The sequence below is a fragment of the Phocoena phocoena genome, chromosome 1 (assembly GCF_963924675.1).
Source record: "Phocoena phocoena chromosome 1, mPhoPho1.1, whole genome shotgun sequence".
In the NCBI taxonomy this organism is placed as follows: Eukaryota; Metazoa; Chordata; class Mammalia; order Artiodactyla; family Phocoenidae; genus Phocoena; species Phocoena phocoena.
The window spans coordinates 139,309,118-139,336,375 of NC_089219.1; the positions used below are offsets into that span (position 1 = coordinate 139,309,118).

Genomic DNA, 27,258 nt, shown 5'->3' on the forward strand with positions numbered 1-27,258 from the left:
CTCCCTGAGAACACATGAAGGGATGTAGTTCTAGTATTTTAATTTTCTGTGGAATTAAAAGCTGTATTTCAGGGGTACATAACTCAGTCTAGGTTCTGTTTAAGCAACAAGACTGTTAACCCCCCAAAATGTTAATTTTGTGTGTGTCTCTGTGCGCGTGCCTTCTGAATTACCTGTAAAGTAACCCGAGGCCCCAGGAGTCTGTGATAGTAATGGTGCAGGAATGGGGGTAATTACACTTAGGTCTTGGGCCTGCACTCTGGGTATCTTGTTTTTGTAAGTTTTTTATTGAGGCATCACACACACAGAGAGGTGTACCAATAGTAAGTATACAACTCGGTGACTTTTCACGAACTGAACATATCTGGGTAGCCAGCACTCAGAGCAAGAAACAGATTATCAGCACCCTGGAAGACCCCCTCATGCCCTTCCAGACTCTTCCAACCACCACCCCCTCGCCACCTCCAAGGTAATCATCATCTTCAGTTCCACATCACTGTCTAATAGGTTAAATTTTAACAGGGAAAAGTAGATGAATTAATACTTCCAAACAGCGATGTCTGTACAGTGTACTGCAGAGGCGTGCTAAATCTTGCAAATGATAGTACCTCCTTTTCTTCAACTTTGCAGGTTGTGAAACATCCTAGACTCCTCTAGGAGTGCTTTCCAAGTCTGCAGTTGTACGTTCTTCAACAAAAACTTTGGGGAAAATGCCAACTTTCCCTTTGCACTCCCCCTCCAGCCATTCTTCATTCACTGATAAAAGGAAAAGTATACTTCAATTTCTAAAATGAGTATAGGAGAATTACCTCATCTGAATATTGCACACAGATCTTTTGTCAGTCCTTCACCCCCCAGTTGTGCTAACAGGGAAAAGTCTGCTTTGGAAAGTTAAATGGAGGTAAGAGCAAACATAGGACTTAGCCATTTCATTATTGGTTTCTGTCTTAGACATGATAATGGAGGAATAAAATGCAAAGGAATGAATTAGACTTTTCAGAATGTTACCAAAGAAATAAAGTGAAAGAAATTGAATAATGAATCTTCAGATATGATATATTTTTTTTTAACAAAGAGTTTTAGCTTTGTTGGGAATCTTTGTTTTGATTACAGGAAAGGGACATGCAATTGGTTAAATATATTAATAATGAATGTTCACTGGTGAATGATCAAAGAATTGAGAGTTGGAGCTAGTGATGGGTTCAGTCCATGTTTGTAAAATACAAGAATTTTCATAGCACCTATTTTGAGACTAAAAGTGCAGGCACAGACTTCATAACTCAGTTGTAGATAATATCCCCGTTTTACTAAGGAAAAGGAGACCCAGAGAGATTAATAGCTTGTTCAGGGTCATTCTGCCAATAAATATCAGACACCTTAGGTATGTATGACCTACTCCAAAGCCCATCTACCAGACCATAGAACCAGTTCAGAAGTTCATCTTTGGAGGTAAGACATCTGTATCAGATGTTACAGCAGCACTGGTGCTTGGATCCTGGCCCCAGAAACTCTTGCTTTAATTAGTGTGGAGTGTGGTCGGGCATCAGAGTTTTTTCTAAAGTTCACTCAAGGTGATTCTAATTGCAAACGGTTGTCTCGATTCTTCCTCCTATAATGTGAGTCATGGATCAGCATTTGTTTGTCGTGGATCCTGGGAGCATACTAGAAATGCCATAATCACAGGTCCTACCCCAAACCTGAGTCGGAATCCATTTTAACAAGCTCCCCAGGTGATTCACATTTTAAATTTGAGAAACTTTTGGAATGAAACTCTCTCATAACTGTTGAATACAGTTGAACTCACCCCTCAGCCCCACACAATGTTTATGCTGAATTCTGTTTTCTCTGTAAGTGTTACAATATCAAAATATTACATGGATACTTTCTGAAATAGACCAACTTAGACTTTTATACATATCCCAGTAAAGAGTACACCACCTTCTCTGCATACCTACCCAGAAGGTTTTTCAGAGCGTTCACTTGTCTTTTTCTTATCCCCAACCCTGAAAAAAAACTTCTGGACAATTTAGCTGATTGGTTGATACTGACACTTTAAAAATGGTGTGGGGAGTTAACTCCAGCTCTTACAACTGAGTTTCCATTCTCCCTTTCAGCAGATATGCCCTTCATTACTCATATTTTGAGTTAGTTGCCACGTACACTCGTTGTCTCGTACACTCACTCTTTACCCCATTAACTTTAAAATCTCCTGCTCTCGTTTCTTAACCTGTTAGATTTTCTGTTATAATTGATAATAGTGTTCGGTTTTCACTACTTTGCATTACTAACGCACAAGATTTCAGCCATGTGAATGAAGCTTTTGATGTGACTCTTGCTTGTTACCAGGTAGAGAAATAAGACTGTGTCAAACCATGAGTTAGAGCGGTGCTCCTCTGTGTGGTCAGTAGACCAGCATCACCTAGAAGCTTGTTAAAAATGCAAATCAGGGCTTCCCTGGTGGCGCAGTGGTTGAGAGTCTGCCTGCCGATGCAGGGGACGTGGGTTCGTGCCCCGGTCCGGGAAGATCCCACATGCCGCGGAGCGGCTGGGCCCGTGAGCCATGGCCACTGAGCCTGCGTGTCCGGAGCCTGTGCTCCGCAACGGGAGAGGCCACAAAAGTGAGAGGCCCGCGTACCACAAAAAAAAAAAAAAAAAAATGCAAATTAGTGAGCCCCACCCCAGACCCGAATCAGAATCTCTGGAGCTGGGCCAAGGAATTTTATTTCACAAACTGCAAAGGATGCATGAGCATACTTAAGTTTGAGAAGAACTAAATTAGAACCCTCCACTTATTTCAATGCTAAATGTGTTTGATTTGTAACATCCAGGAAAGTTGCCAGAGAGAGCAATTCTGAATAGTTGCTTCTTAAGGCAAAATTTATCCCCTTCTTCCTTCATCTTCGAAAAGTACATCAATTCAAAGAACTGTAGTTTGCAGAAGATCAGTATCGTGGTTTGGTGCAAAGGCAAAATGATTCTAACCACCTTCCAATTCATTAGTTCTGGTATGAGAATCCATGGCTTCCAAAACAACCTTTAATAATCAAAATGTGATTTAAGTCTGCCATTTGTTGCTTCCCTGCCCAGGAGAGAGCATCAGATGGAAAGGTCAGTGCTCAGTTTTGCTCCCTCTGGCTGAAAGCTAGGCAGGATATTGAAAACATCGGCTAAAGTTTGTAGCTTATTGATGTTTTCTTCTCTCTGCTCTTGAATTTATTCCTGCTAACATGTGAATTAGTTACTCAAATCCAGGAGTAGCACTTACCCTTTGATAACACCAGGATTACATCCCCTTCCAGAAACTCCAGGTCTTCTGGCTGGGTAGCCTCGTAGCTGAAGAGTGCTACCACTTGGCTCCCTTCCTTAAGCTGAGCTTCTGTTGTCTGGTTATTAGCATCAGATTTTTTGGTTTCTCCAGTTTCATCTGGAAAGCCCTGGTCACCCTGAAATAATAAAAGGCCTGTTAGTTTTCCTAACTTGCTGCAGCGAACATTGAACATCACTAAAGTCGGCATCAGTCAGCAAAATGTCAGTGTAGCACCTGGGTTATAAACTCAGAAAGGCCAGTCTGTGATCAGCACCTAGCATAGACCTGGCATGTACTTTATGAACACCGGATGGTTGGATAAATGAAACCAAAAGGTATGCAGGACTGTAGATAGTCTTCAAATCTTACTGAAACCTTACGGTAATCCTGAAAAAGGTAGACTAGGTACTATTGTTACTTCTTTTCAGATGGAGAAACAGAGGTTGAGTCACAAGTAAGTGACAGAACCTAAAGTCAGACCTGGGTTTCTAACTCCCAAATCCAACACCCTTTCCCCACTACCCACAACACTGGGCACCTTGTTATAGAAATGCAAATTTTCTGCGCCATCCCAAATCTATTCATCAGAAACTCCCTGCAGGAGTTAACAATTGTTACAGAAATTAACAATGATTTCAAACATTAAAAAAAAAAAAACCCTTTTCAGTGAAGTAGAATCCTTTAAGCAGAATCCTTTAAAGACAGAACTGAAGGGATTAGTCCAAAAACAGACAATTGGAAAACCTAGAGTGACCTTTGAAACTTTCAAGGGACCCCTTGCACTGGCACTTACCCTCAGGGTCCTGGGCCTTTCCTCTCAGCCAGAGGCACCAGGACGTCTCAGCTCCAATGTCTCTACTTCCTGAAGGCAATTTTCTGAACTCTTAGATAACCACAAGGTTTACTTTGTGGGGTTTACTACAGGGCCTTCCTCCAGGCCCGTCCTCTTTAATTCTTCCCCTCCCATTCATTTTTTTTCTTTCCATCGAACATTTGCCTTTGAGTGAGAACCTACCAAAGAGACCCTTCCCTAACTGAGCAGAAGCCCCTGCCCAGCTGTAGGGATGCAGGTTTGGTGGAGGGACTCTGCCTTCCACTGTGGGCCCAAGGCCTGCATGGTCTGGAATAGCTTTCCCGCTCTGGTCATTTCCATGGCCTCAAAATCTACTTGCACGTGAAAACTAGTAACTGACCAAGGATTCACTTAGGAACTATTTAATTTTATACCCCCTAGACTGATACAACTGCAGATGCCACAGTCGACAAATGCTGAAGCAGGAAACACAGGTGAGTAGAGGGAGAACCGAAGTGTCACTGGGACCCTACTCAACAACAGCTTTGGACAGTGGAGACTGCAGACTCACGGACTCTGGTCGGGACACCCCAGCCTCCAGACTGTGGATGGGGAGCTGAGTACTCAGAGGAAGCCCACCAGCCAGCCTAGCTGAGCTCCCTGTCTTGCTCGTATGCCCCTTGAATCATCAATCCAAAGCAAGGCCTCACTATTTTCTCCCTGCTCCCAGCATCATCCTAGCACAGCAGTGTACAACGCCTTCCCTGATCTGGCCCTGTGGCCTTTGCAACCTTGTCTCCAGCCGCTGTCCCGGTTGCATCCAGTAGCGCTGAGCCCCCTTTTCCCATTATGGTGATTCTTGTGGTCTTCCCTCTGTTCTCTCCATCTGTGTAACACATCCATCCTAACCTCCTCCACCTTGCCAATTTCTATGTACTTTTTTCAGGATAAGCTTCAAGACAATTTCAGCATCATTTTCTCTAGGAAGGCTACTGACTTGTCCCACTTCCCTCCAGCCTCTTTGGGTGAGATACCCTCCTGAGTGCTTATATAACACAGTAAGGCATTCGTGCGTCTCCATCAGTTTACTTAACACATGCTTTGTAGTCATCTGTTTGCCCTTGTCTTCCCCCCAAGAAGGGCCTGTGTCTTAACTAGTTTCTATATCTCTAGTGCCTATCTAAGAGAGCAGTAAGAGCCCAGCAAATGTTGGTTGAAGAATTAATGTAAAAAAAAAAAAAAAAAAAAAGAATTAATGTCACTTGACAAACGCTGGAAACAACCCAAAAGTACACCAACAGGTGAATGGATAAGCAAATTGTGGTATCCATACAGTGGAATACCATTTAGCATTCCAAAGGAATGGACTACTAAAACACAAAAGAATACATCAGCGTATACTGTATGATCCACTAATGTGAAATCACATAAAAGGCAAACAAAAAAGTATGTTGACAGAAAGCAGATGGATGGTTTCCAAGGACCATTTTGGGGGGAAAAAATTAACATCTACAATGAAAAGAAATGGCAACTTTTCCTTGAGAGACTAAGGGACAAAGTCCAAGAGTAATAACTTGTAGCTACTACTTTTAGCCTCGAACTTTGCTCCTGACTCCCTTTATTCTTACTGGAAAGTCAGTTAACTCTTTTCAGACCTCAAGTCCTATAGATAACCTGCCCTTTTACTGTTAGTATCGCGAGGTGTTCAAGAGTACAACAGGCAGGCTCTGTGTAATCTTGGTCAGGTTCACCTCCCTTTGCCTTGTTACCTAAATTACAAAATGGGATAACAATACCTGCCTCATAGAGTTATGGGGATTATGAGAATTATACACAGACTGCATGGTACCTGGCACATGGGAAGTTCTCAATAGATGCTTTGCTATTAGTAGGAGGTTTTTATCCAAGGCATCTCTTTGTGAAATAAATGCTCACTACTTTCTTTCACTCCCAAGTGTTCTAACCCGTGGAAACTTAAGGTGAAGAATGGCTGTGAGCTCAGCCTCAAGCTATGACTTCATTCCAACCTTGCTTGATAGTGATGGGTCTAAACATTGAAACAATTAGGTGTGGCAGCAGATGGAAGGGACTAGAAGCTTTCTTTGGGCGCCTGGGCCTGCTCTTCTCTTGTGGGAAACCCTCTCTTGGCTGCAACCCAGGTGAGGATGCAATGGAACGGAGGCAGAGCTGAGGCTTGTTACCCACCGTATCCCTAACACCAAGCCTAGTGACAGGCACACAGAAGGTGCCGGGTAAATGCTGAACTGCTGTTGAGGAAGCGGCCCATTAGAAACATGGCCTTAGATCCCCTTGGGCTCACCGCACTCACCACTGTGTTCTCACACCACACAGTCAGGCAGTAGTTTTTCACTTGGGCCCAGGCATCCTTCATGCTGTCTTCTGAAAGGAGCACCAGCTCACTGCTGTCCCGAGGCCGATAGCTGGGTAGAGATAAGGAGGAAGAATCAAGTCCGAGAGCATCAGTGCAGAACCATCCTCCACTGCCATCCACCAGGCCAGCAGCAGGCTCCCCAGCTGTCCCCCTCACTGCCCCCTGCGTGGAGCTCACCTCAGCTTAGTATGTTCCGGTAGGAGGTCCAGCTTCTTAGCCACCATGTCCCGGACCTGGCTGTAGGGGAGCCCGGGCTGCGTTTCCATGACCACTGTGTACTTGTAGTGCACCTTGAGTGTGTAGGACATGGGGATGCTGAGCTTGACTTCCTGTGGGGAGAGCAAGCAAAGGGAACTCATGAGTGTCTGAGGCTTCCTCTGAGAAACATGCCGGATCACAGGGAGCACCCCGTGACAGGGAGAGGCCAAGAAGTACCTGGCTTCACAGTAACACGAGAGGGCCTTCAGAGCTCTGTCTTCCAGCCCAACTCTCACTTGGATGAGAATTCCTGCTGGGTTAGATCTGGCCCACCAGCCATGGGCCAGTAGGCAGTGTGTGCATGGAGGATGGAGGGACTGTCGAGGGTGTCCCTGGTCCCTGTATGTGTGGTAGCATCTGGTCTACCCTTCCTTTGGGTCTCTTTCTGTAATCCAGGGAGACACACCCGTGGACACGCTTAAGTGGGCAGCCCAAGCTCTTCCTTCCTCTACCACTTAAAATAGTACAAGGAAAAAAAAAAGTTACCTTGGGCTCTTTTTTTTCATTCTGACCTAAATGAAGAAGGTAAGGAATAAAACAAAAGACAATGATGAATGAACACTCTTGGCCAGCCCCTGCTATATACAAGAGGAAACCTCTTAGAACAGGGCACCCAACTTCATATCCTTTAACCTCTGGGATGATTACTAATCGTAATAAACTGCAGGATAAATCACTGGGGTGATGTGAAGGGCGAAGCCACGAACACACAGATGAACCAAGTCTCTGATTTAGGGAGGATATAGGTAATTATCAAAGGACCATCACATTCTCACCAACCCATGGGGTTAGGGAGGGATTCCCCAAAGTCAGTTAACAGCAGTGCTGCTGGTGTAGTGGTATCATTCAAGACTCCCAAAGGTCAGTTAAAGCAGTGGGCTCCATAGAAATGAAAATCAGAGAGTGTAAGATGAGCCAGGGGCCACTAGAAGAAATATTAGAACCACTTATTTTCATTTTGTCCTTTATTTTTGTGTATGTTTTCTAATGTGCAAAATATATTAATATAGCAGTATGTATATAATTTATATAAGAGAAGATAAAGATAGTCTAAAGATATTCACCATGGTGGGGAGGGGTACATGATCAAAAAAGATCACTGATCTAAAACCCAGCTGATCACTGGAATCACTTGGGAAGTTTTTTCTAGAAATACAGGTTCCTAAGGCTGATTCCAGTCCTAAAACACCAGAATCAAAGGCCTAGGAATCCAAATTCTTAAAATCTTCCTAGGTTAATATGTTGGCTGGACCCCTAGACAGAAAATGCCAAAAAAAAAAAGCTATCAAGGACATTTTGGGGGGCAGTAGGAGAAATTTGAATATGAAATATACAATTTATATTATATAATTAAGATATAATATTAACATTATCTTAGATATAACAATTATATGGTGCTTATGCAGAAGAATGTCCTTGTTCTTAGGAGACAGACGCTGAAGTGTAGGGTGAAGCATTATGAGTCCGTAAATTATTTTCAAGTGGCTCAGCCACTAGAAAGACATTTTATATTAGAGAGAGGAGCAGGGCAAGTATATGGTCCAAAATATTAACAATTACTGAATATAGGTGAAAGGTATTCTGGTGTTCATTGTACTATACTTTCAACTTTTCTGTAGGCTTGATATTTTCAAAATAAAAATAGGGGCGGGGAGCATCCCAAGTGATTCTAATGACCAGGTGGGCATGACAATCACTGACTTAGGATCTGGACAGGCCACCTATTCAGTGCATCTCTGCCAAGCACTTACTCAGAATCGGCTTAATCTGTACCAGTGACAAAAAGCCCCTGACTTCCCAGGGCAGCCATCTCCACACATCAGGAGAGTCTGCCTTTCACATTTGCCCTGTGGTTCTTTGTCCAGCCCTCAGGGCTCTGCAGAGCAGTTTCTTTTCCAGACAGAGTTCCTCAGACATTTGAAAAGAGCCACTGCATCCGCCTTTTCAGTAAACATGTGAAGCAATTACTTGAAACTTTCCTCCTGTGGTGAGGTCTCAGTACTTGATGAGCGAGCTGGGACACTCAGTGCCCCTAGAAAGCAGCTACATGTGCCCAAGCCCCACAAGTGTTCTGGAGCAGGCAGGGAGGAAGGCCATTGATTTCCTATGTTTGGGGTCGGTGAGTGGTGAGTGGTACAGGAGAGAGGGGCCTCTGGGGCCGTGCGGTCCTAAACTGAGTGGCCTGCTGGGAGGACAAGAAACCACATTTCCCTGGAAGGCTGGGAGAGCAGCTACACCCAGCCCTGGGATGTTGCTCCAGAGACACAAACCTGGTGACAACTGGGGTCTCCCAGGAGCCCTGGAACTGGGAGGACCTGGGATATCAGGCTCCTGCGAGGTTTCCTCCTGGAGGGAACAGGAAGAAAGGGTGAGAACCTTCATTCAGACACAGTTCTTAGGCAGGGGTAGGAGTTAGGGGCAGGGCAGACCCCCATGGAAAGGAGCCAGATGCAAACGACTTCCTAAAAGCTGGGGGTGGTGGTAACGTTCAGGGGAGACTAAGGAAAGTGTTGGTTAAATGGGATGCAAAGTTGACCTGGTGAAAACCAATCACAGTAGAAATGAGGATCCTAGCCCCCAGGTAAAAGGCCCTTGCTGCCTGATCACCCCGTAGAGCCACACTGGAAACCCACTGGAGGTGGGGTAGGACCCTGAGTCTTGTCTTAGCTCACCCTCTCACTCCACATCTTGCCCCTTCAAAGGAAACATTCCACTTCCCATTTGCATGGCAGTTAGAACTTGTGAAGTCATCTGGACATAGTGACTCTGGCCAGGGAAGGCCAAGCCCACAGAGGACAACTGGTTGCATAGTCTAGAGAGAGACAGGGTCCACTGCCATCAGAAATCTGCATGGATCTAACAAAGACCACTCCCCAGGCCTGGCAGAAGGGCAGGTCACTGAGATGCGGGCTGAGGGTGCGGTGGCAGCAGTATCAGAATCAGTGGCTGGCAAGGCCTGCTCTCATTCAGTGTTTTAAAGCAGATTTCTAAATCTGAATGGATTTCACCAGCCAACACATTGACTATTCTTCCAGGTGAAGAGGACATTCTGGGAAGACCTAACATTCATAGGCTATAGCTTTGGTCAAGTCACCCCTGACCGGGAGGAATCACAGAGCTGTGGGGGCCTGGTAGGTCCTGCCAATGCCTCTACTCAGCACATCTGGGTTTTTTCCTTCATGCCCAGGTTCCGCTCTGGGCAGCCGGTACCAACGCAAGGTGGGCTCGGACTAGTGTGTCTTCAGCGCCTCTTCCGCACTGCTCTTCTCTCCTCTGTGGTCTGTCGGCGGGGGGGCTTGGGGGGCAAGTGGGGGGAACAGGTCAGACCTTGGCACTACAGTACCTGGGGCTTCTGCTGAGAATGGATCCGCAGTTCAGCTGGTTCAAGGTAGTTGCAGGGAACAAGCCCCTTCTGCAGTGCAGCACCACGGAGCCAGAAAGTGGGAAATAGAGATGCGCTCATCAGTGCCCACACCTCAGAACAGCCCAGAGACACGGGGAGGGGTGGGTGGACAGCTGAAAGAGGGTAGCAGGTACTGCTCCTCAAGAAGCTCTTCCATGTGCTGCCAGGATCCCGTGCCCCCAAGCCCACCCCTGGTCCTCTGAATACCTGCCCGTTGAACATGACCGTAGCCCAGTTATCACTGCTCTTCTTCAAGACAAAGACGATGTTCCCTGGCATGACCTGGAGCTCCTCTGGTGTCTCAGGCACAAACCCAAACAGCACACGGTGGGCTTCTCCTTCCAGAGCCCTGCAGGGGGAGGCAGCGGGGAGAAGAAGAGGGGATAGACACAAGATACAAGATCCCAACCACCGTCTAGCCTGGACCGCATCCCATCCCGTGGCGCTATGGACCAGCAACTATGGCCATGGAGCCGGCTCACTCCAGGCACCTTCTAACTCCACTTCTAACTGCCCAGGTGACCCTGAGCAGGGAGGTTGCCTGCCTGAGATCCCAAGAGGACTCGGTAGGAAACTGCATGTGAACGTGTTCCGTAACCACACGTGCAAGTGGCACAAGAGTAAAAGAAATATGACAACACTCATAACGAGGCCTTGCCATCCCTGCCCTCCCTTCCCTTCTGAGGAGGAAGTTTCCTGGGTATGCTTAGCCAGCGCCGAAGCCTGGGTAGAGCCCAATCAGAGGAGGGGCGCAAGGTGAAGGTGGGTGAGAGCCCTCTGGGTGAGGAAGATGAGTTGGGGACGGGGGAAGAGCAATCACCTAGAGCCAGCATGGGGGTGGGTCAGGCACAGGGCGGGGGTGAGAGATGAGACCCCCACCAGGCGGGGGGAGAGATGAGCCGGGAGGCTTGGGGGAGAGTGTAAAGAGCTTTGAGGTTGCCTAGCTGTGCCTTGTACAATGTCGTTTCCCCTTTACCGTTTCCCCAAGGCCTGCTTTGCTCTTGGGGCGTCCCATTTGTGCCACTTCGGAGCATGTGACTGAGGCAGGCCCGTGTTCCCTCCACTCACTCTGGCCTTGCTGGTTCTCCCGCCCTCCCACTCTGCTCCTGCCTTTCCCTCCAGCCCCTCCTTTTGTTTCCAAACACCAGATTCATGTATATAGGGGATACTGCCCCCACCAGCCCATGGAGAATTTAGGAATGAGTGAATCCAGCCCCCTGACTTTTATAGTTGCTTTGGTACTTTTTTCAGCTTTTGTGACACCCTTCCCTATCGGGCGCGGGAACCGGGCTTGTTTCCTCACTTAGAGATAACTCTTAAGAAAGCTGTAGGTTATGTCATTCTTGGCTTCTCATCTTACAGAAACATGACTTCTTTTTCTTGAGTCCTTCCTCTTCCTTCTTCAGAAAACGGGTGCCAATAGGGAGTGAAAAACGCCCACACAGGAAAGGACGCGCCGTTCCAGCTTCTGGAACCACTCTGCTCGCCTGATTCCAGAAGCCCGGCCTCCCCTCCTCCGAGGGGGCTGCGGCCCGCAGAGAGCTCTCCACCCTGAGGTCGGCGTGAGGCCCCCCAGCGGCGACCTTCCACGGACACTGCTGCACTTCAGCAACAACCCCTCACTCTCTGGGCGCACCCTGACCTGGGGACGCGGGGCCACCACACAGCTGTGGCCAGACCCCCATGTCGACCCCACCACAGCCAGGGCTCCGTCCCCTGCATCACTCCCTTCTAGCCCTGAAAGCAGGAGGAGCGGGCATGCTGGGCCAAACTGCACAGAATTTGGCCCCCGACCCCAGCTTCGCCTTCTTCAGCCCTTTGTTGCCATCAGTTCAGGCTTGGAGTTTGGGTAGTCTGCATTTTGGCCGAAATCTAACTTACCTGAAGATCTCTGGGGTCTTGGGCCTGGGCGGAGGCTCAGCTGCCTATTGAACATTCAGGAGAAATGAAGAAGGGCAGGACAGTAAGTGAAGGAGGGGGAGAGAGAACAGACGGTTAACGGTAATTTAAGCCTCCTTCCAGACCAGAATATCAAAGACTGCATTTCTGGCTCAATCAGAACACTGTCTAGGGAGAGGACACTGTGCCCTGACTAAACACGGGAAAATAACGCTTCCCACCAGCTCCCAGGGCCCAGGTTTCACCAGCACAGCAATTCATCTTGAGCCACACCTGGTCTCTGGAGTTCAGCTATCACAGAGCAACACGGTGTCATGAGGGTGCTTTTGCCTTTGAGCTCCGTCCCCTTCCTGGAACAGTTTCCCAAAGCGCTGCTCTATAGTTATTGTCTGCTCTGTCACATGACACTCGTGGGTATTTAAAAATGAACCCAAGGGCCACTGAGCAGGCAAGACTGTCCTTTTGAGGTGTGTTCCCTGTTCTACACTGAGTAGCATGGAGCCCAGTTATCCGGGCTTCTTCCCCTCTGGGAGTCCCCTGGCTGCCCTGAAGCCCAAGGGAATCCCGCAAGGCTTTCTTCAACTTTATGGTGAAGAAAGAGGTCAAAGAATTGTGCCTCTCTTGCTCTCCTCCTTTGCTCATCTTACCCTCCAGTGCCCCGGTGTCGGTCCCATTTTGAGCCAGCGGTCATCTCTCTGACCCTGGAGGCTCTCAGCGCTGCTCTCAGGGTGACCGGGTGTGTGTACACTGGACCGTGGTTGCGACGCTCAGAAACGCCTCCCTCTGCTAGTGTGGACCGACACTCCTGTCCATCACGGTTCTTTTGCAGCAGAGCTGGAATTTTCCTTAGCCAGCCCTACCCTCTTCCCTTCATAAGGGAGCTCTGCCTTCACATTTCTAGACCCACTGTCACCTGTGTCTCTGAGCCCAGCTTGAGCAGAAAGATGGTTCACCCTGGGCCCCCAACCTGTGTTCCCGAGGAAATCTTGTGCACGCTGGCAGACAGATGCAGCCACAAGAGCCATGGCCTCAGGGCCCGGGTCCCATGGGAGTCCCCTACCAGCCACTGTGTCCTGTGTCTGAGAAGAGGCATTGTGAAAAAGCCTTCCCTAGCTGTGTTTCAATTTCCTGAGAGAACGGTCAAGACTTCGGGAGAGACGATACACACCAGAGCTCTCTTAGAACTTAGAGAAGTGAAGCCTGGCATTTGGGGAGAAGCAGGAGTGTTGGTTCCTGAGTACTTGAGATTAAGCCTAAAACTGCTTCATTCCCCCACCAGTCATGGGACCCGTGACAGAGAATGGTCATGCAGACACCCTCAGCGGCACTGAGAGCTCAGCTGAAGGAGCCCTTAAAACGAGGCAGCTCAGCACAAATATTCTCCCCAGTTGGCTGTTTCACAGAGAGCTCTGGAGACCTCGATCCGTGGAGAAGGACAGGACCGCCTCACCTGTGGCTGCAGAGGGGCAAACCCCGAGAAACTGTCCTGATCCACCACAGATGCCACGACCTGAAATTGAGGAAGGAAGGTGTGAGGGCTCGGTCAGCACTGCTTCCCCATCCTTCTGTGGTTTTCCCCAAGATTCCCTCCTTTCTCACACCCTGGATCTGTTCTCGTGGGTACTTGGTTCCAGAAGTGGAGGGCAAACGGGAGAGGCCACGGCAGTGAGAGGCCCACGTACGTCAAAAAAAAAAAAGAACAGAAGTGGAGGGCAGCTAAGGATGGGCTTGCTGACCCTCTGGGTTAGAAGTTGCTGCTCTGCCAGGGCAGAGCCACAAGGCAGGTGCCCTTTTCCCAAGAGTCCCTCTCCCCTTGCTCCGCAGGGCCCATGCCGGAGGGATCTCAGGGGACGCTGAGTGGCCTCACTTACCGTGGCCTTGCCTAGGTAATCCTTCTTGACCAGTTGAGCCACTTGCCTTTCATTTGGCTGAAACAGCCTGCCCACAGGGATCACCACTGGCTCATACAGCTTCTGTTTCTAAAACACAGGGAACATGGTCTTTTATTACCTGTGAAATGGGGTTAAGGATGCTTGTCCTGCCTCCCTCAATGAATGGCTGCATGGATCTGTTGAGATAACCTCACAAGAGCACTTTTTCTCAACGTGCAGGGCCGGACTTGTTATTATTTCAGGACGTCTAAGGTAGGACCATTTGGGTTCACAGTCGCCTTACACCGAGAGGCCACGAGGACATCTGTGGGTGTTGCTTGCCCAGCACGCTCTTTTCCTAGGGGAGCTGCCCCTTTCCCACTCTGTGTGGCTCAGGCAGGGTTGTCACTCACGGCCCGGGAGGCACCACAACCACAAAGGTGGCCCTTGACCCAAGCAAGGCCCACGACAGTGCTCTCTTGGCACCGGTGTCCGCAGACATGGATAGGCAGGTACAGACTGACTTGAGTCCCCTTGTTCCTGGTGTTTAAAAATCTTATTTAAAACCAGCTTCATCCCCAGCTGTGCTCAAACTATGGATACTTTGCACCACTCGTTCATATAATCAATGCATTTTTGTTGAGAGCTGTCATGCGCCTGGCACAGAGCCAGGTTACGAGGACCCAGGGGTGAGCAAGCGGGCACAGCCTCTGCCCTTGCGTGCTGGCCCCAGCCCCCAGCCTCTCCCTCTCCCCGGCTGCCACCAGGCACCCCTCAGAGGGGCATGAGGAGGGCCCTGCCGTCCCATACCACATGGAAACGTGCCCCAAGATCAGTGTTACCCAGAGTTCAGAGGAGGTAAAAGCACCACGATTACGACTTCCCGATCTACACGTGCAGTAAAACAAACACAAAGACCCAAGCAAGTCCCCCTGCCACCCGCTCCCCCAGCGCACGCACCCAAACGCTTTCCATGGCTTTGTCGATTTTGGAATGCCTCGGCTCAGACTTCATGCTCACAGCCAATGCTAAGTGTTCCTCAGCCTTTTTCCATTCCTCCTTCTTGGCGTACATGAAAGCGATATTATATAACACCTAGAAAAGCACAGACCGCAACATAAAACTTGAGGCCGCTCGGAATCTGGAGTCCATGCGGGGGAGAGCTTGCACGTGTGTTCCCGGAATGTTGCCTGGTGACATTTCTCCCTTTCCCAGCTGTCCTGGGAATATCCAAAATACAATCAATCTTGCTCCTGAGTTATATCTAGCACAAGGACGGTGTATAGAAAACATCACGTAATGCACACATCCAACATCGTGTGCGTTCTTTCAACAGCCAGGTAGGTCAGCAGGGGGCTAGAATTATTGTGTGGTTTTGGTATTGAGAACAGTGATGTGCTCAAGGCCCCTTGAAGAGTTGGGAATAAAATACAGGCCTGGGGCCTCCCAGACCAGCTTCTGCCACTGAGCCAGGGCTCAAAGACTGGACAGGTGTGGGATGGAGAGAGAGAGAGGGTTCCAGATGCACCATTCGGCATCAGCACCAAGAGAACCCTGTGCAGAACACAGGAGTAATAAGACTGTGATGTAGTCATACGGGCAGGAGGAAACTCTACGGGCAAAAGTCCACTGGAGGTGGAAAGAGGCTCGATACAAACCCAGGGCAGCACTGTACCTGGGGTGGGAGAAAATCAAGATGGCAGCTAACAAGTAGGGTTTACTTTACTTCTTTTTAACGACAATGCAGCAAGTTCTTAGGGCTCCTTGCAGCATGTATGGAGCACGACTAAACAGCCAGGAGATGCTGCAAGCTTTTCACAGGTGAAAGTGATGGGAGTCACAGCCTGACGCCCCGGGGTGGGGTGTGGGCAGTTCTCCAGGGCCTCGGAGAGGAGGTAGAGCTGGTCAACTGAGGCCCGGCTGGAGAAGGGGATTGTTGGCCTTCCAAGCTGTAACATGTGGAGGCAGTGCAGTGGAGGTACCCCAGGACTGTTTGCTAGTATGTGGCCTCGGCTTCATTATAAAATGGTGACAGTAATGCTTCCTGCCTCCAGATTTTTGTCAGAAATAAATAATTCACACAAAGCACTGAGTTCAACTGCTCGGCACACACTAGGTGCTGAATTCTTTACCCTCATTAACTATTATCTGGGGAACTATCTCGGGACTTGCCAGGAGGCTGAGCAAAGAGGTCTCGCCTGCCTTCTCGGGGAGAGCCCACGTGGTTTGGGGGAAGATCACAGGGCCGAGCCTGCAGACTGATGCCATCTGGGGTTTCTTTGTGTTTGCAGTCAGAAGGCTAAATCGACGAAGAACTTGGGGCTCCTGGAAATCGGTGCTGCCTGTCCTTGTCATTGTCTTTATCATCATCGTCACCGTCATCAACGATACCATTTACTGACCGCCTCTTTGGGCCAGGCACTTTATCTGCATTATCTCTAACCCCACAACCACCATACAAGGTAGGGGCCTCACTTCCGTGCCTCCATAGTCCTTCCCTAGCACTTCTCTTGCCCTAACCTTATCACCTCGCATTACACGTGACCATGAGCTTCTGCAGCTGACACTGTCTTGTGGACTCCTGGACCTCCATTGCCCGACACCAGCAGGCATTAGAAATGTACGCAAAAACGAGTGAATGTATTAGCAAATGTGTATGAGGTAAGTACTCAGCCCTTCTTTACAGATGATGAGGAACCTGAGGCTAATAAATGACACATGACTTCCCTAGGTTTATACAACTAGTAAGTGTTGGGCAGGGATCTGATCCCTGTCTCTCAGATCCCAAGATGGCTCCCGTGATTCTCACCCTCCCACATCCAAGGGAGCTGACAGGTGTAGCCAATAGAATATTATGGGAATGAGGGGGCTGTGACATTTGAAGCTAAGTTATAAAAGACACTGAGGCTCCATATTACTTTCTCTTGGTTCATTACTTCCTCGGGGGGAAGCCCATGTCATGACAGGACTCAGGCCGCCTTATGGAGAAGTCCATGTGGCAAAGAACTGAGGCCTCCTGACAACCAGTGACACTAACTTGCCAGGCACCTTAGAAGTAGGTCCTCCGGCCCCTGCCAAGCTTTCAGATGACAGCAGCCCTGCCAACATCCGGACTGCAACCTCATGAGAGCCACTGAGCCAGCACCACCCAGCCAAGCTTGGGTTCCTGACCCCAGAAACTGTGAGAGAATAAACAGTATTGTTTTAAGCCACTCAGCTGTAGAGCAATTTGGTAATCAACAGCAGATAATTAATACACGTCTCTATACTAGCCTGTCACCCACACTGTGATTTGGTCCAGGGCCTCATCCAGTTAAAAAGGACAGTTTATCAAGGCAAGTATGGATGGAGGCATGGTTGGTTTTTCCATAGAGTTAGTGGCTGGTGCTGAATGATGGACACAGGGACCAGGCCCAGACACAGAGATCTAGGCTCCCTTCCTGGGCTATTCCTGAGCAGCAATGAGCTGTTGCCCTCTGCATACACATGCTTGGCCAGCCCAGCCCAACCCTGCCCACATGTGCAGGAAGAAAGGAGAGCTCGAAGTCATTTAAAACTTCCAGTTTGGTTCTCAGCCACCTGCTCTTAAGACCTTTTCTAGCAACAGGTTTTTATGACTCCATGACTGGAAAAGCCCCAGACTCTTTTCAAAAAGGATGGTGTGATTTCTCAGAACCCTGGTGGGAAGGAAGCGGTGGCTTTATAAGTAGGGAAGTGACTGGAGTGTCCCATGTGGTATATGGGACCCTGAAAAGTCCAGCCTCACTTACAGAGAAGCCCATACAGCCAGTATTTCCTGCCCCCTAGTCATTTCAACTCCAATTAGAGGGGGAACGTTCCTGGCATGGAATTCTGCTTTGATAGTAGCATTCTAGGATTCTTTCTCTAGCGGTTCTGTGTAAGTGATTCTCAATCAGGGGTAATTGGCAATATCTAGAGACGTTTCAGGTTGTCACACTGCGGGTGGGGTGCTATAGGCATCTAGTGGGTAGAGGACAGGGATGCTGGTCAACACCCTACAATGCACAGGCCAGTCCCCACAATAAAGAATGAGCTGATCCAACGTATCAAAAGGACCACAGTTGAGAGACGGTACTCTAGAAGCCGGCCAAATGCCAGCCAATTCCCACCGAAAAGCCTCATTTCCCTAGTGTGGGAGAACTGAAGTAAGTTGCTATCCTGTCACGGGCCTGTGGGGAGACGTGTGTCCCCAGGGGCCCAGGCAGCTGTGGACTCTATTATTAGCCTTGAGTGACCCTGGGGACACTTGGCTTCTCCTGTCTGAGAAACTAAAACAAGGGGACATTTTTTCACCAATTCTTCTAAATAAAGATCTATGATATTTGCATGAATTTTAGTTTTAAAGCTACTGGTATATATTTGGGGTTTAGAACGGGAGTGCAGAGGGTGGGTTGGAAAAAGTACATGAACCTATGAAGTCACAGCCAGACATGCCTCTCCGTCTTGGTCATACAGAACATAAGTTGTCCTTCTATGGAGACCTTTCCTAACTGTGTGCTCTGAGCTGTTCTATTGACCAGGAGGGGACAGCTTGGTGCTAAATTGTCCTCACTCTCTCTTTGGGTATATACCAAGTACATGAGGCCAGACCACGCATCGCAAAGAGCGTGAACTTGGGAACTGCACGGGGTTAAGACAGGTTCTGTATGGCAAGTGAACCCGTGATTTTGGATTTGTCAGTATGATGCTGAGAAAATTGTCTGTTCACCTGAATTATACAAATTATTGTGACAACTTTCACAGGCCAACATACTCGTGTACAGCCCAGCCTCCCTTCAGAGAACCCAGCAAACTCATTTCTACATGGTTCTTTGAGTCTCACATTATTCAAATCCATGCACTCAGGTAACTGAGGACTCCATGAGGAGCCCGAAGCAATTGACCTGAGTCTTTTCTTAAGGGAAAAATCTGAGTCCTAAGGTAGGGGAGGCGAAATGCCTTTTCCAGGCTCCCGGATGTGTCAACAGATCGACGTGCATCTCAGCTGTCAGCTGCCCCTCAGCCAGCAGCCACCCCTGCCCAGGCTGGGCCCTTCCTTCTCACCTCACAGGCAAACAGCTTGAACGGTAGCCCCAGGATCTTATAGTCGATCAGCTGGTTCCCTCGAAGCTGAGTCAAGGCCTCCTTAAGGTCTTTAAGGGCGGAATCGTATCTGCAGGAAAGAAACCAGTTGAAGGTACGGAGGCGTAAAGAATAAAATGTGTGTCTGCTGCTCTTTGCACAACCGTCTCACTAGGACAAGAAGCCTGTCTAACCTCTCTTGACCTTCTCTAGTTTTTCACCAATCCTGAGCCCCAGCATCCCACAGAACCCAGTGTGAACGGCGCCCCCTGGGGTTGTGCATGCCAGCAACCCTGCCAGCCTCCCAGTTTCAGGCAGCCACAGGTATTTTGGTCTCTGTTGACTGCATACACCTCCCACCTTTCTGACAACCAGCCTGTCACTTCCCAAGAGAGCCTCAGTCTCCCCTGAGAGCTTTAAGCAGAGCAGCACCTGCTGGCCTCCACGTCCCCACGGGGCTGATCAGAGCATGGCTTGTGCCTTGCTTCCCACCAGGAGGCCAGGCCAGGGGGCCCCTCCTCACAGCCACTGGCATCACCCTCCTGCCCAGAGCCTTCTCTTTCTCTTCTCTTTCTCTCCTGAGTCCAGCTTAGCTACTGGTTTTGTGGCCTTTGTAGTCTCCTGTCCCCTCCCTCCCCCTCCACACGCTTTGGGAAAAAGAAAACAGAAAGCATCACTTAAGCCAGACAGCATTTCTATCACTTCTGGCACTGCCCTTCTGCTTTGTTGGGTTGGCGTTGTGCTGACTGGCTCAAGGTGAATCAGGGCGGCTGTCATTGGATTCGTGGTGGAGAATAGGGCCGACCATATCAACAGTGCCCATGGGCGGGACTTCCCTGGTGGTCCAGTGGTTAAGACTCCGGGCTCCCAATGCAGGGGGCACGGTGTTCGATCCCTGGTTAGGATCCCACATGCCACACAGTGCGGCCAAAAAAACACCCCCAAACAAACAAAAAAACCCAAAAACCACTTAAAAAAATAGTGCCCATGGGGGCGTGGGCAGGACCTGGACCAGACCTGCTTGGCCTGCCCCTGACCTCCACAGATGCCCTGGTGGGAGGGAGCCATTGCCAGACAGCAGTGGGTAGAAGCAGCAAAGATCAAGCTTTCCCCATCCCCACGCCAGCCCCTGTCCTGGCAGGAACAAATGTGGCTGTCTGGTGGCTCCCAGCAGGCAACTGAACCAAAAGTCCCCCGGCCACTGTCTGACCCAGAACTGCCACGTGTGGCTTCTCTTGAAGGCAAGCTTGGGATCTGGACACAGGCTGGCGGGGACCCTTGAGAGGTGGTGTGGGGTAATGAAGGCACCCTAGGAGGCTCCCTAGGACAGGGGCCGAGAGACTGCGGCCAGCCCAGCCGCTAACTGGGAGACCCTGGCAAATTGCTTCCCCGGCCTCAGCTTCCATGCTGATATTATAGGAAGTGCATTGTTTACAAGGAGTGTATTATGCTCAAGGGGCATAGCGCATGAGAAGCTGGCTACCTCTGAGGTTCCTGGGGCTAACCTCTGAGGTCACACCCACCTAGACTGGAGTCCTGTCTCTGCCACTTACTATCTAGTGACAAAGGGCAAGTTACTTAACTTCTCTGTTTCCTCATCTTTAGAATTAGAGAATAGTAATAGCACAAAGCATTTAGGTGCTTAGGACGGTACCTGGCACACACAGTAATTTACTATTTTTATTTATATATATATGTAATATAATCTACATATTAATATATATAATAATTTACTATTATTATTAATACTTATAGGTCCAGCTCTAAAACTGGCAATTAAATTCATATCTCAATCTTTCCTTACATGCTTACTGAACACCGTATACTGTATTAACTATTATCAGGAGATAAAAATACATAGTTGTAGAAGCTGGAACACTGATCTCAGGGAAGCCTGGAGAGGGCCAGGAGGGCAGGCTGGCCAAAAGGTCCCAGGGTAGCGGCAAGGTGGGGGGAGGGAAGCTGGACATTCTGTCATCATTTGGTTGGAAGGAAGTCCCACAGCTGCAGGGGCTGCAGGAGGAACAGCAGCAGGAGACCTGCGTTTGAAACAGAAGGATGGTTTCCTCTAACACATCCTTGTTAATAAAGCTGATTGTAAAACCTGTTAAAAGCAGGCAGGTCAGGGCTTCCCTGGTGGCACAGTGGTTTAGAGTCCACCTGCCGATGCAGGGGACGCAGGTTCGTGCCCTGGTCCGGGAGGATCCCACGTGCCGCGGAGCGGCTGGGCCCGTGAGCCATGGCCGCTGAGCCTGCGTGTCTGGAGCCTGTGCTCCGCAATGGGAGAGGCCACAGCGGTGAGAGGCCCGCGTACCGCAAAAAAAAAAAAAAAAAAGCAGGCAGGTCATTCCTTAAGAAGAAAGAAGCATTTCAAGGCATTCCCTTGAAGCGGGGCGAGGTAAGCATCTCTGTTCTTTCCGACTCACTGAGCCAAGAAGCAGGCAGGTGGAAAGGCAGGTGTCCTGTTTCACGTTCCACTGCCTGTTTGTGAGAGCACGGAAGGTCCTCTCGGAGGGCACGCGTGAGGTTCTGTCACCACTAACCTGCGGGTGTTCCTGCCTCTCTGGCGAGCGGGCTCAGCTGCTGAGTTTCAGCTGTGAAATAACAATGCCTGTGTCTCCCTGGGCTTGAATGAGCCCAACAAAATCCTCCTCATAATTCTGCCCATCAGGATGGTTAAAGATCTGGGCCCAGGAGGAGGGAGAAAGAAAGAACTGACATTATTCAAAAGGTTTGCTTTGTGTTTAAAACGGGGTGGGACTCCCCCTGTTAGATGTCTGTTTTTGCGGTATGCGGGCCTCTCAGTGCTGCGGCCTCTCCCGTTGCGGAGCACAGGCTCCGGACGCGCAGGCTCAGCGGCCATGGCTCATGGGCCCAGCCGCTCGGCGGCATGTGGGTTCTTCCTAGACCGGGTCACGAACCCGCGTCCCCTGCATCGGCAGGCGGACTCTCAACCACTGCACCACCAGGGAAGCCCTTAATATATTCTTTTTTTTTTTTTTTTCTTAATATATTCTTGTACATATAATGTTGCTTATACTCTCACTTTGGTGGCTGAATTATATCTCATTGAATGGATTAAACCGGGTGTTTGAAAACCCATTCTGCGGGAACGAAGGAAGGTTTTGATGTGGTTTCATGACAATCGTCATTGTGTGACAGCTCAATACCACATAGTAGTAGACCAACGTGGATGCTCCCTTGATGGACAAGGTATCACCACCTGGGCTATGACCCATCATCAGGAACACTGGTGGGGTGCCACACCTCGCCTGTGGTGGTTATGTAGGCTCATTGTGGGCCATAACTGGGCAGCAGGCCTGCTTTCCCTCCCCGGAGAGGGCTTCTGCCTCTTGCTGACTGGTTGCATAACTTCCCAGAGAAGGTCCAGTCATGCTTCCCAACAGAGGCTGGGGAGATACTGCTCAAACACCAGGTCTGGCATCACCAAGACCCCCTCGGGGTTTCTCTGTGCACTTCTCCAGCTTGTGCAACACTGGACCACTTACTTCTCCATCTGGTAGTAGAGCATCCCTCGTTGGAAGTAGGCCACTGCCAAGTGCTTGTCTCGGTTAATGCTTTTGGTGAAGGCCTGTGGGGAGAACAGCCAGGCAATGAGGAGGTGTGAGATGAGCCAGAGGGTGAGCCAGGAAGTGTCACGAGAATGGTTCGTGTCTTGAAGGTGACCGGAGGCTGAGGGGTCAGAATGCCCTGTGTTGTCACTTCCTAGTGGCATAGCATGAGGCAGTTTACCTAATCTCCTTGAACCTTAGTTTTCTCCTCCGTAAAATGGGGATATTCATATCTGCCTTTCAAGATTACTGACAGGATTAAAATAATAAAAGTCATCAAATTTGAAAATAACCTAATTAAAATGTTACATACAGCGTAATATTTATTTTATAAATGTATTACAGAAATATTATGCAATTAAGGTAATTATCAGTATGTGTGTTCTTATGGCCATTTTGTTCACTGTTTTGAAATATTATACAATTTAAATAATAACAAATAAGAATGCATAGAAAACGCCAGGAGTGAGGACTCAAGTATGAAACCAAAGAAAGAATGAGATGCCCAAGCAGAAGAAAGCAAAGAGAAACCTAGAGCAGGGAGACGAAGGGTGGACGGCGGAGTGGGCGGGCCGAGAGGTGAGCTGGGCCGCACAGCCTCGCCCAGGAGCCCCGAGACGCCGGAGGCAACAGCCCCTGCTGGCAGAGCTGCACCCAGACCAGCTGCCGAGCTTTGCCAACCTCTTCTCCTGACAGTGCATCTGCGGTGCCGTTTGCTCAGCCCCTGGGCAGGCTCCGGAGAGGAGGTGGAGGCCCTCTCCCTCCAGCCAGATGCAGGGCCCTCCTGCACTCCTGTCTGCCCACTCTGGAGCCGGAGGCAGGCTTGGCAGTCTCTGCAGGTGTTCCAAGCGGCCTCTCTCTCCCTCTTTGTCAGGGTGAGAATGGCTGTGGTAGCAACTAGCCCTTTCAAGGGGCCAGGAGTCCACACCACCTTGCAAAGACTTGCAGTAAAAGGTAAAAATAAGGACTAACATTTACACAGTGGTGTGAAGTTACACAGCACTTTACTAGTTGGTGCCTCCTATATGGGAATAGAATCTGAAACAGAGTGGATATACGTATATGAATAACGGATTCACTTTGCTGTACAGCAGACGCTAACCCAACATTGTAAATCCACTATACCCCAATAAAAATTAATTTAAAAAAATAGTTGGTGCCTCACTCAATCTTCATGATGTTTAACCTCTCCAGAAGCTGAGAGCCAGAAGTCTACTTGACTTCCTGAAGACCAAAGGTCCAGAGAGAGGCAGAGCTGGGGTTTGATCCTAGATTTTCTGCTTCCAAACGCCATACCGTTTCCAGCTTACCATGCCCAATCTGAAAAAGTGATTGTTGAGAATGCTCAGTCCCATACTAGGGAAGATGAGAGAAAAAATAACTGAGAAGGTTACCATGACATCCCACAACTTGTCCTCGGCAGACATCATTAATCAATCACCGTCTGCTTTCCTTCCACCGGCCTCAGAATCCTTAAAAGAATGCACCACATAATTGATCAGAATTGTCACTTGAGATGAAACCGATTTTTCTTAAGCACCTTCTCTTGATCTCTTGGGCAGGCAAAGCTCACACACAGGAACATCTCGGAAAGCCAAAATCAGTGCTTTAAAATCAGGTGTGAAGCAGTGAGATGGAAACTCTGTGGCTAGCAGCTGATAGAAAAAAACATAAAGTAGGGAGGCTTTCAAAAAGGTGTTAAAGAAAGTTTCCAGAATGATTTGAATGTAATAGATGGAGAATAAAGGAGAGCATAACCCACAGCTAAGGGTTCCCAGCCGGCTGCTTGTTAGAACCACCTGGGGAGCTTTTCAAAACTGTGGCCGCGCAGGCTCCTCCCCAGGCCAATTGAATCGGGATCTCTGGGGGTGGGTTGGGCCTGGGCAGCTTCTGTGCTTCCGAAGCTCTTGAGAGGTTTCTAAAGAGAAGCCGAGCTGAGGACCGCTAATGACAAAGGCCCGGGGGAGGCCACGGGCACAGGCATCTCCACTCACCTTCTCCGCCTCGGGCATGCTTCCCAGGATCGTGTGCAAGCAGCCGATGTTGAAGCAAATCCTGGAGTGTGGGTCCTGGACAGCGGAGAAGGCGTCCAGGGCTCCCTTCCAGTCCTTCTTGTCGGCTGCTTGCACCCCTTCATTCCAGAGGCTGATGGTCTCGGCCAGGGACATGGTCAGGTGCAAACCGGGAGGCAGTGAGCTGGTGTCTCCCCTGGCAGGGCTGCCCTGGCCCTCACTTTACCGGCCTGGAGCTCAGAATGGGGCACAGCCTCCCTTAAGACACCTTAGTGTTGCAAAGGCGGCAGGAAATGTCCCCACCTTTCGGCAACTGACGCATAAGCCTACCGCGAAAGAAAAGGAAAGAGAAGGAGAGAGAGGGCAAGCGGGGCGGAGGGTGGAGGAGAGAGGAAGTGCATCAGAGACTGCCCGTGATGCAGCAGTTCCCCAAAATGTTTCTGCTCTGTCCCCCGGCCCTTCCTCTCTGTCTTCCTTCCCCATCTGTGGGCGGCAGCTTCTGGCCAGCTCCCTGTCAAATGAGGGTGTTGGATGACAAAATAGCTCTTTTCTCACACCCTCATAGACCGTTCTGATATATTTGGTTTTTTTATCTTGAGCTAAAATTGGCAATCAAATTTCTGAGCAGGACGGTCTTGGGTGTCTGTCTGGGACTGAGATACTTTTGTGAACACTTAGGAAGCTCAGAGGGAACCAGTCTCCTGCAAATGGCAAAATTAGGAGCCAGATATGACTGTGAATTGTGACTTCTCCCATCCTTCTGTGAAAACTGAAGAGACAAGGGGTCTCATTGGTGACTAATGTGTTTACTAAGTCCCCCAAAACACAGATTTATGATTCTTTCCCTTGCTGCCCTGGAAAAGTAAAAGTCAGTAAAATAATTGGGAGTAGAGGGTATAACCAGTTTGATTTACTAAAATTCTGACTTCTTGTTAATTGCTCTCCACCAGAATAGCATTAAGGTAAAATGCAATTTTGAGGGTCAAATACTTAGGTGCCAACTCTTGTTCTGTAGTTACTGAAAGCACCTGCCAGTTATCATCAAACTTCTCCTATGAGCCTGAAAATAAAACTTAAAAGTGTCCATTCTATAAAGCTTGTAGGATCGAAGATGGGAGAATTGAGAAGACGTGCGTGCATACACCTTTGCACAGACCACACCCTGTGTCTGGAAGGCCTTCCCACCTCACTTTTTTGGCAAACTCCTACTCAACCCTTAAGGCCGAATTAAATATCACCACCTGTCTGAAATCTAGTTCCACACTCCAGGTAGTAGAGAGAATTTCTCACTCCTTTGTACCACCTCTTCCCAAACAATTATATTTGTTGCCATTTCTCTTTTCATCTGCCCAAACTCCTAGACTCCTTGAGAGCTGGGCCCATGCCTTTTTATTCTAGGATCCCCAGCACTAATACTCAATAAATGATGAAGGGATATATTCTAAAAAGAAGTTAGAAATTGGCAAATGACCTGCAGGTAGCAGTGATGGCAGGAAGAGATAGTGCTATTCCATCCAGTGAATAAATAATTAAAACTCAGGACTTCCCTGATGGTGCAGTGGTTAAGAATCCACCTGCCGATGCAGGGGACAGGAGTTCGACCCCTGGTCCAGGAAGATCCCACATGCCACGGAGCAACTAAGCCTCTGCACCACAACTACTGAGCCTGCACTCTAGAGCCTGCGAGCCACAACTACTGAGCCCGTGTGCCACAGCTACTGAAGCCTGTGCACATAGAGCCCGTGCTCCACAACAAGAGAAGCCATCGCGATGAGAAGGCTGCGTGCCACAACGAGTAGCCCCCGCTCGCTGCAACTAGAGAAAGCCTGCGCGCAACAAAGACCCAACACAGCCAAATAAAGAAATAAATTTAAAAAAAAAAGACTTCAGTTATTGGGGAAAGGGACTATTTGCTTGTGTTAAAAAAAAAAATTAAAACTCAATTAGCACATTGAGTATTCCTAGGAAAACCAAGTGGTTTTGTAGCTAACATAGACTTTACTTAAGTCTAGTCCCCTTTTTATTTTATTATCAGAGTCTGCCAGAGAGAACACTCCTTAAGCTGATGTCCATGACTATTCCAGCCTTATTTCCAAGAATGTCCTTCAAAACTCCCTACAAACTCGACTGCTTTGTCCTCTCCCCCTGGGCCTTCATTTCCTGCCTCTCTGCTTTGCTTCATGCTGGTTCCTCTCCCTGGGCTGCCCTTCCCATATGTGCACCTTCAAACTCACCTTGCACGCCCTTCGGTGTCCTGCTCGAATATCACCTTCCTCTGGAAGCTATGCTGAAATCAGGCCTAGCCTCAAGCCTCCAAACCCGTGATCTTACTTTCTCCTGAACTCCCACGTGAAAATCACTCTCACTAAAGTGTGCACGTGTGTCTTAGCCCCTCGAACAGACTGTTTGCCCGGGCAGGGGGGATGTCCTAGGACTGCCCCATCCTTGTATCCCCCAGAGACCCAGCAATGACGTTCAGACATTTCTGTCCACTTTCCCTCCGGTCCCCAAGCCACCATCAACTTGTGGGTGAACGTATAGTCTCCTAACCTCTGCTCACTCATCCATCTATTCCCACAGAGTAGCCAGACGAACCTTTTAAAAACACTGGTTGGATCACATCATGCCCCTGTTTTAAAACCTTCAGTGTCTTAGCATTGCTCTTAGGA

At 49.0% G+C, this 27,258-nt stretch overlaps 1 protein-coding gene across 4 annotated transcripts; it reads right to left on the reverse strand.

Annotated features, from left to right (window-relative positions):
- Positions 1–272: 272 nt before the first annotated feature.
- NCF2 (neutrophil cytosolic factor 2) lies at positions 273–24,833 on the reverse strand. Of its 4 annotated transcripts, XM_065880614.1 has the most exons (15): positions 24,572–24,833; positions 22,515–22,597; positions 18,988–19,096; positions 14,884–15,018; positions 13,924–14,031; positions 13,503–13,562; positions 12,035–12,078; positions 10,361–10,502; positions 10,094–10,162; positions 9,021–9,096; positions 7,237–7,262; positions 6,670–6,821; positions 6,430–6,541; positions 3,266–3,443; positions 273–756 (listed from the first exon to the last, which is right to left on the reverse strand). In XM_065880614.1, the coding sequence occupies exons 1-15, from the start codon at positions 24,743–24,745 to the stop codon at positions 644–646; spliced, it is 1,581 nt and encodes a 526-aa protein (XP_065736686.1). In that variant the 5' UTR covers positions 24,746–24,833; the 3' UTR covers positions 273–643. The 4 variants fall into 4 exon arrangements, with proteins under 4 accessions (XP_065736686.1, XP_065736702.1, XP_065736693.1 ...); XM_065880630.1 differs by lacking the exon at positions 14,884–15,018 and having other exon boundaries at positions 644–756; positions 24,572–24,745; XM_065880621.1 differs by lacking the exon at positions 13,924–14,031 and having other exon boundaries at positions 644–756; positions 24,572–24,745.
- Between the last annotated feature and the right edge of the window lie 2,425 nt (positions 24,834–27,258).

Coding starts and splice junctions, on each gene's coding strand:
- NCF2 (XM_065880614.1), bottom strand. CDS start 24,745: ATGTCCCTGGCCGAGACCATCAGCCTCTGGAATGAAGGGGTGCAAGCA. Junction 9,097..10,093: donor ATTCTCAGCAGAAGCCCCAG/GTACTGTAGTGC, acceptor TGTTCCCTCCAG/GAGGAAACCTCGCAGGAGCC. Junction 6,542..6,669: donor CCGGAACATACTAAGCTGAG/GTGAGCTCCACG, acceptor ATCTCTACCCAG/CTATCGGCCTCGGGACAGCA.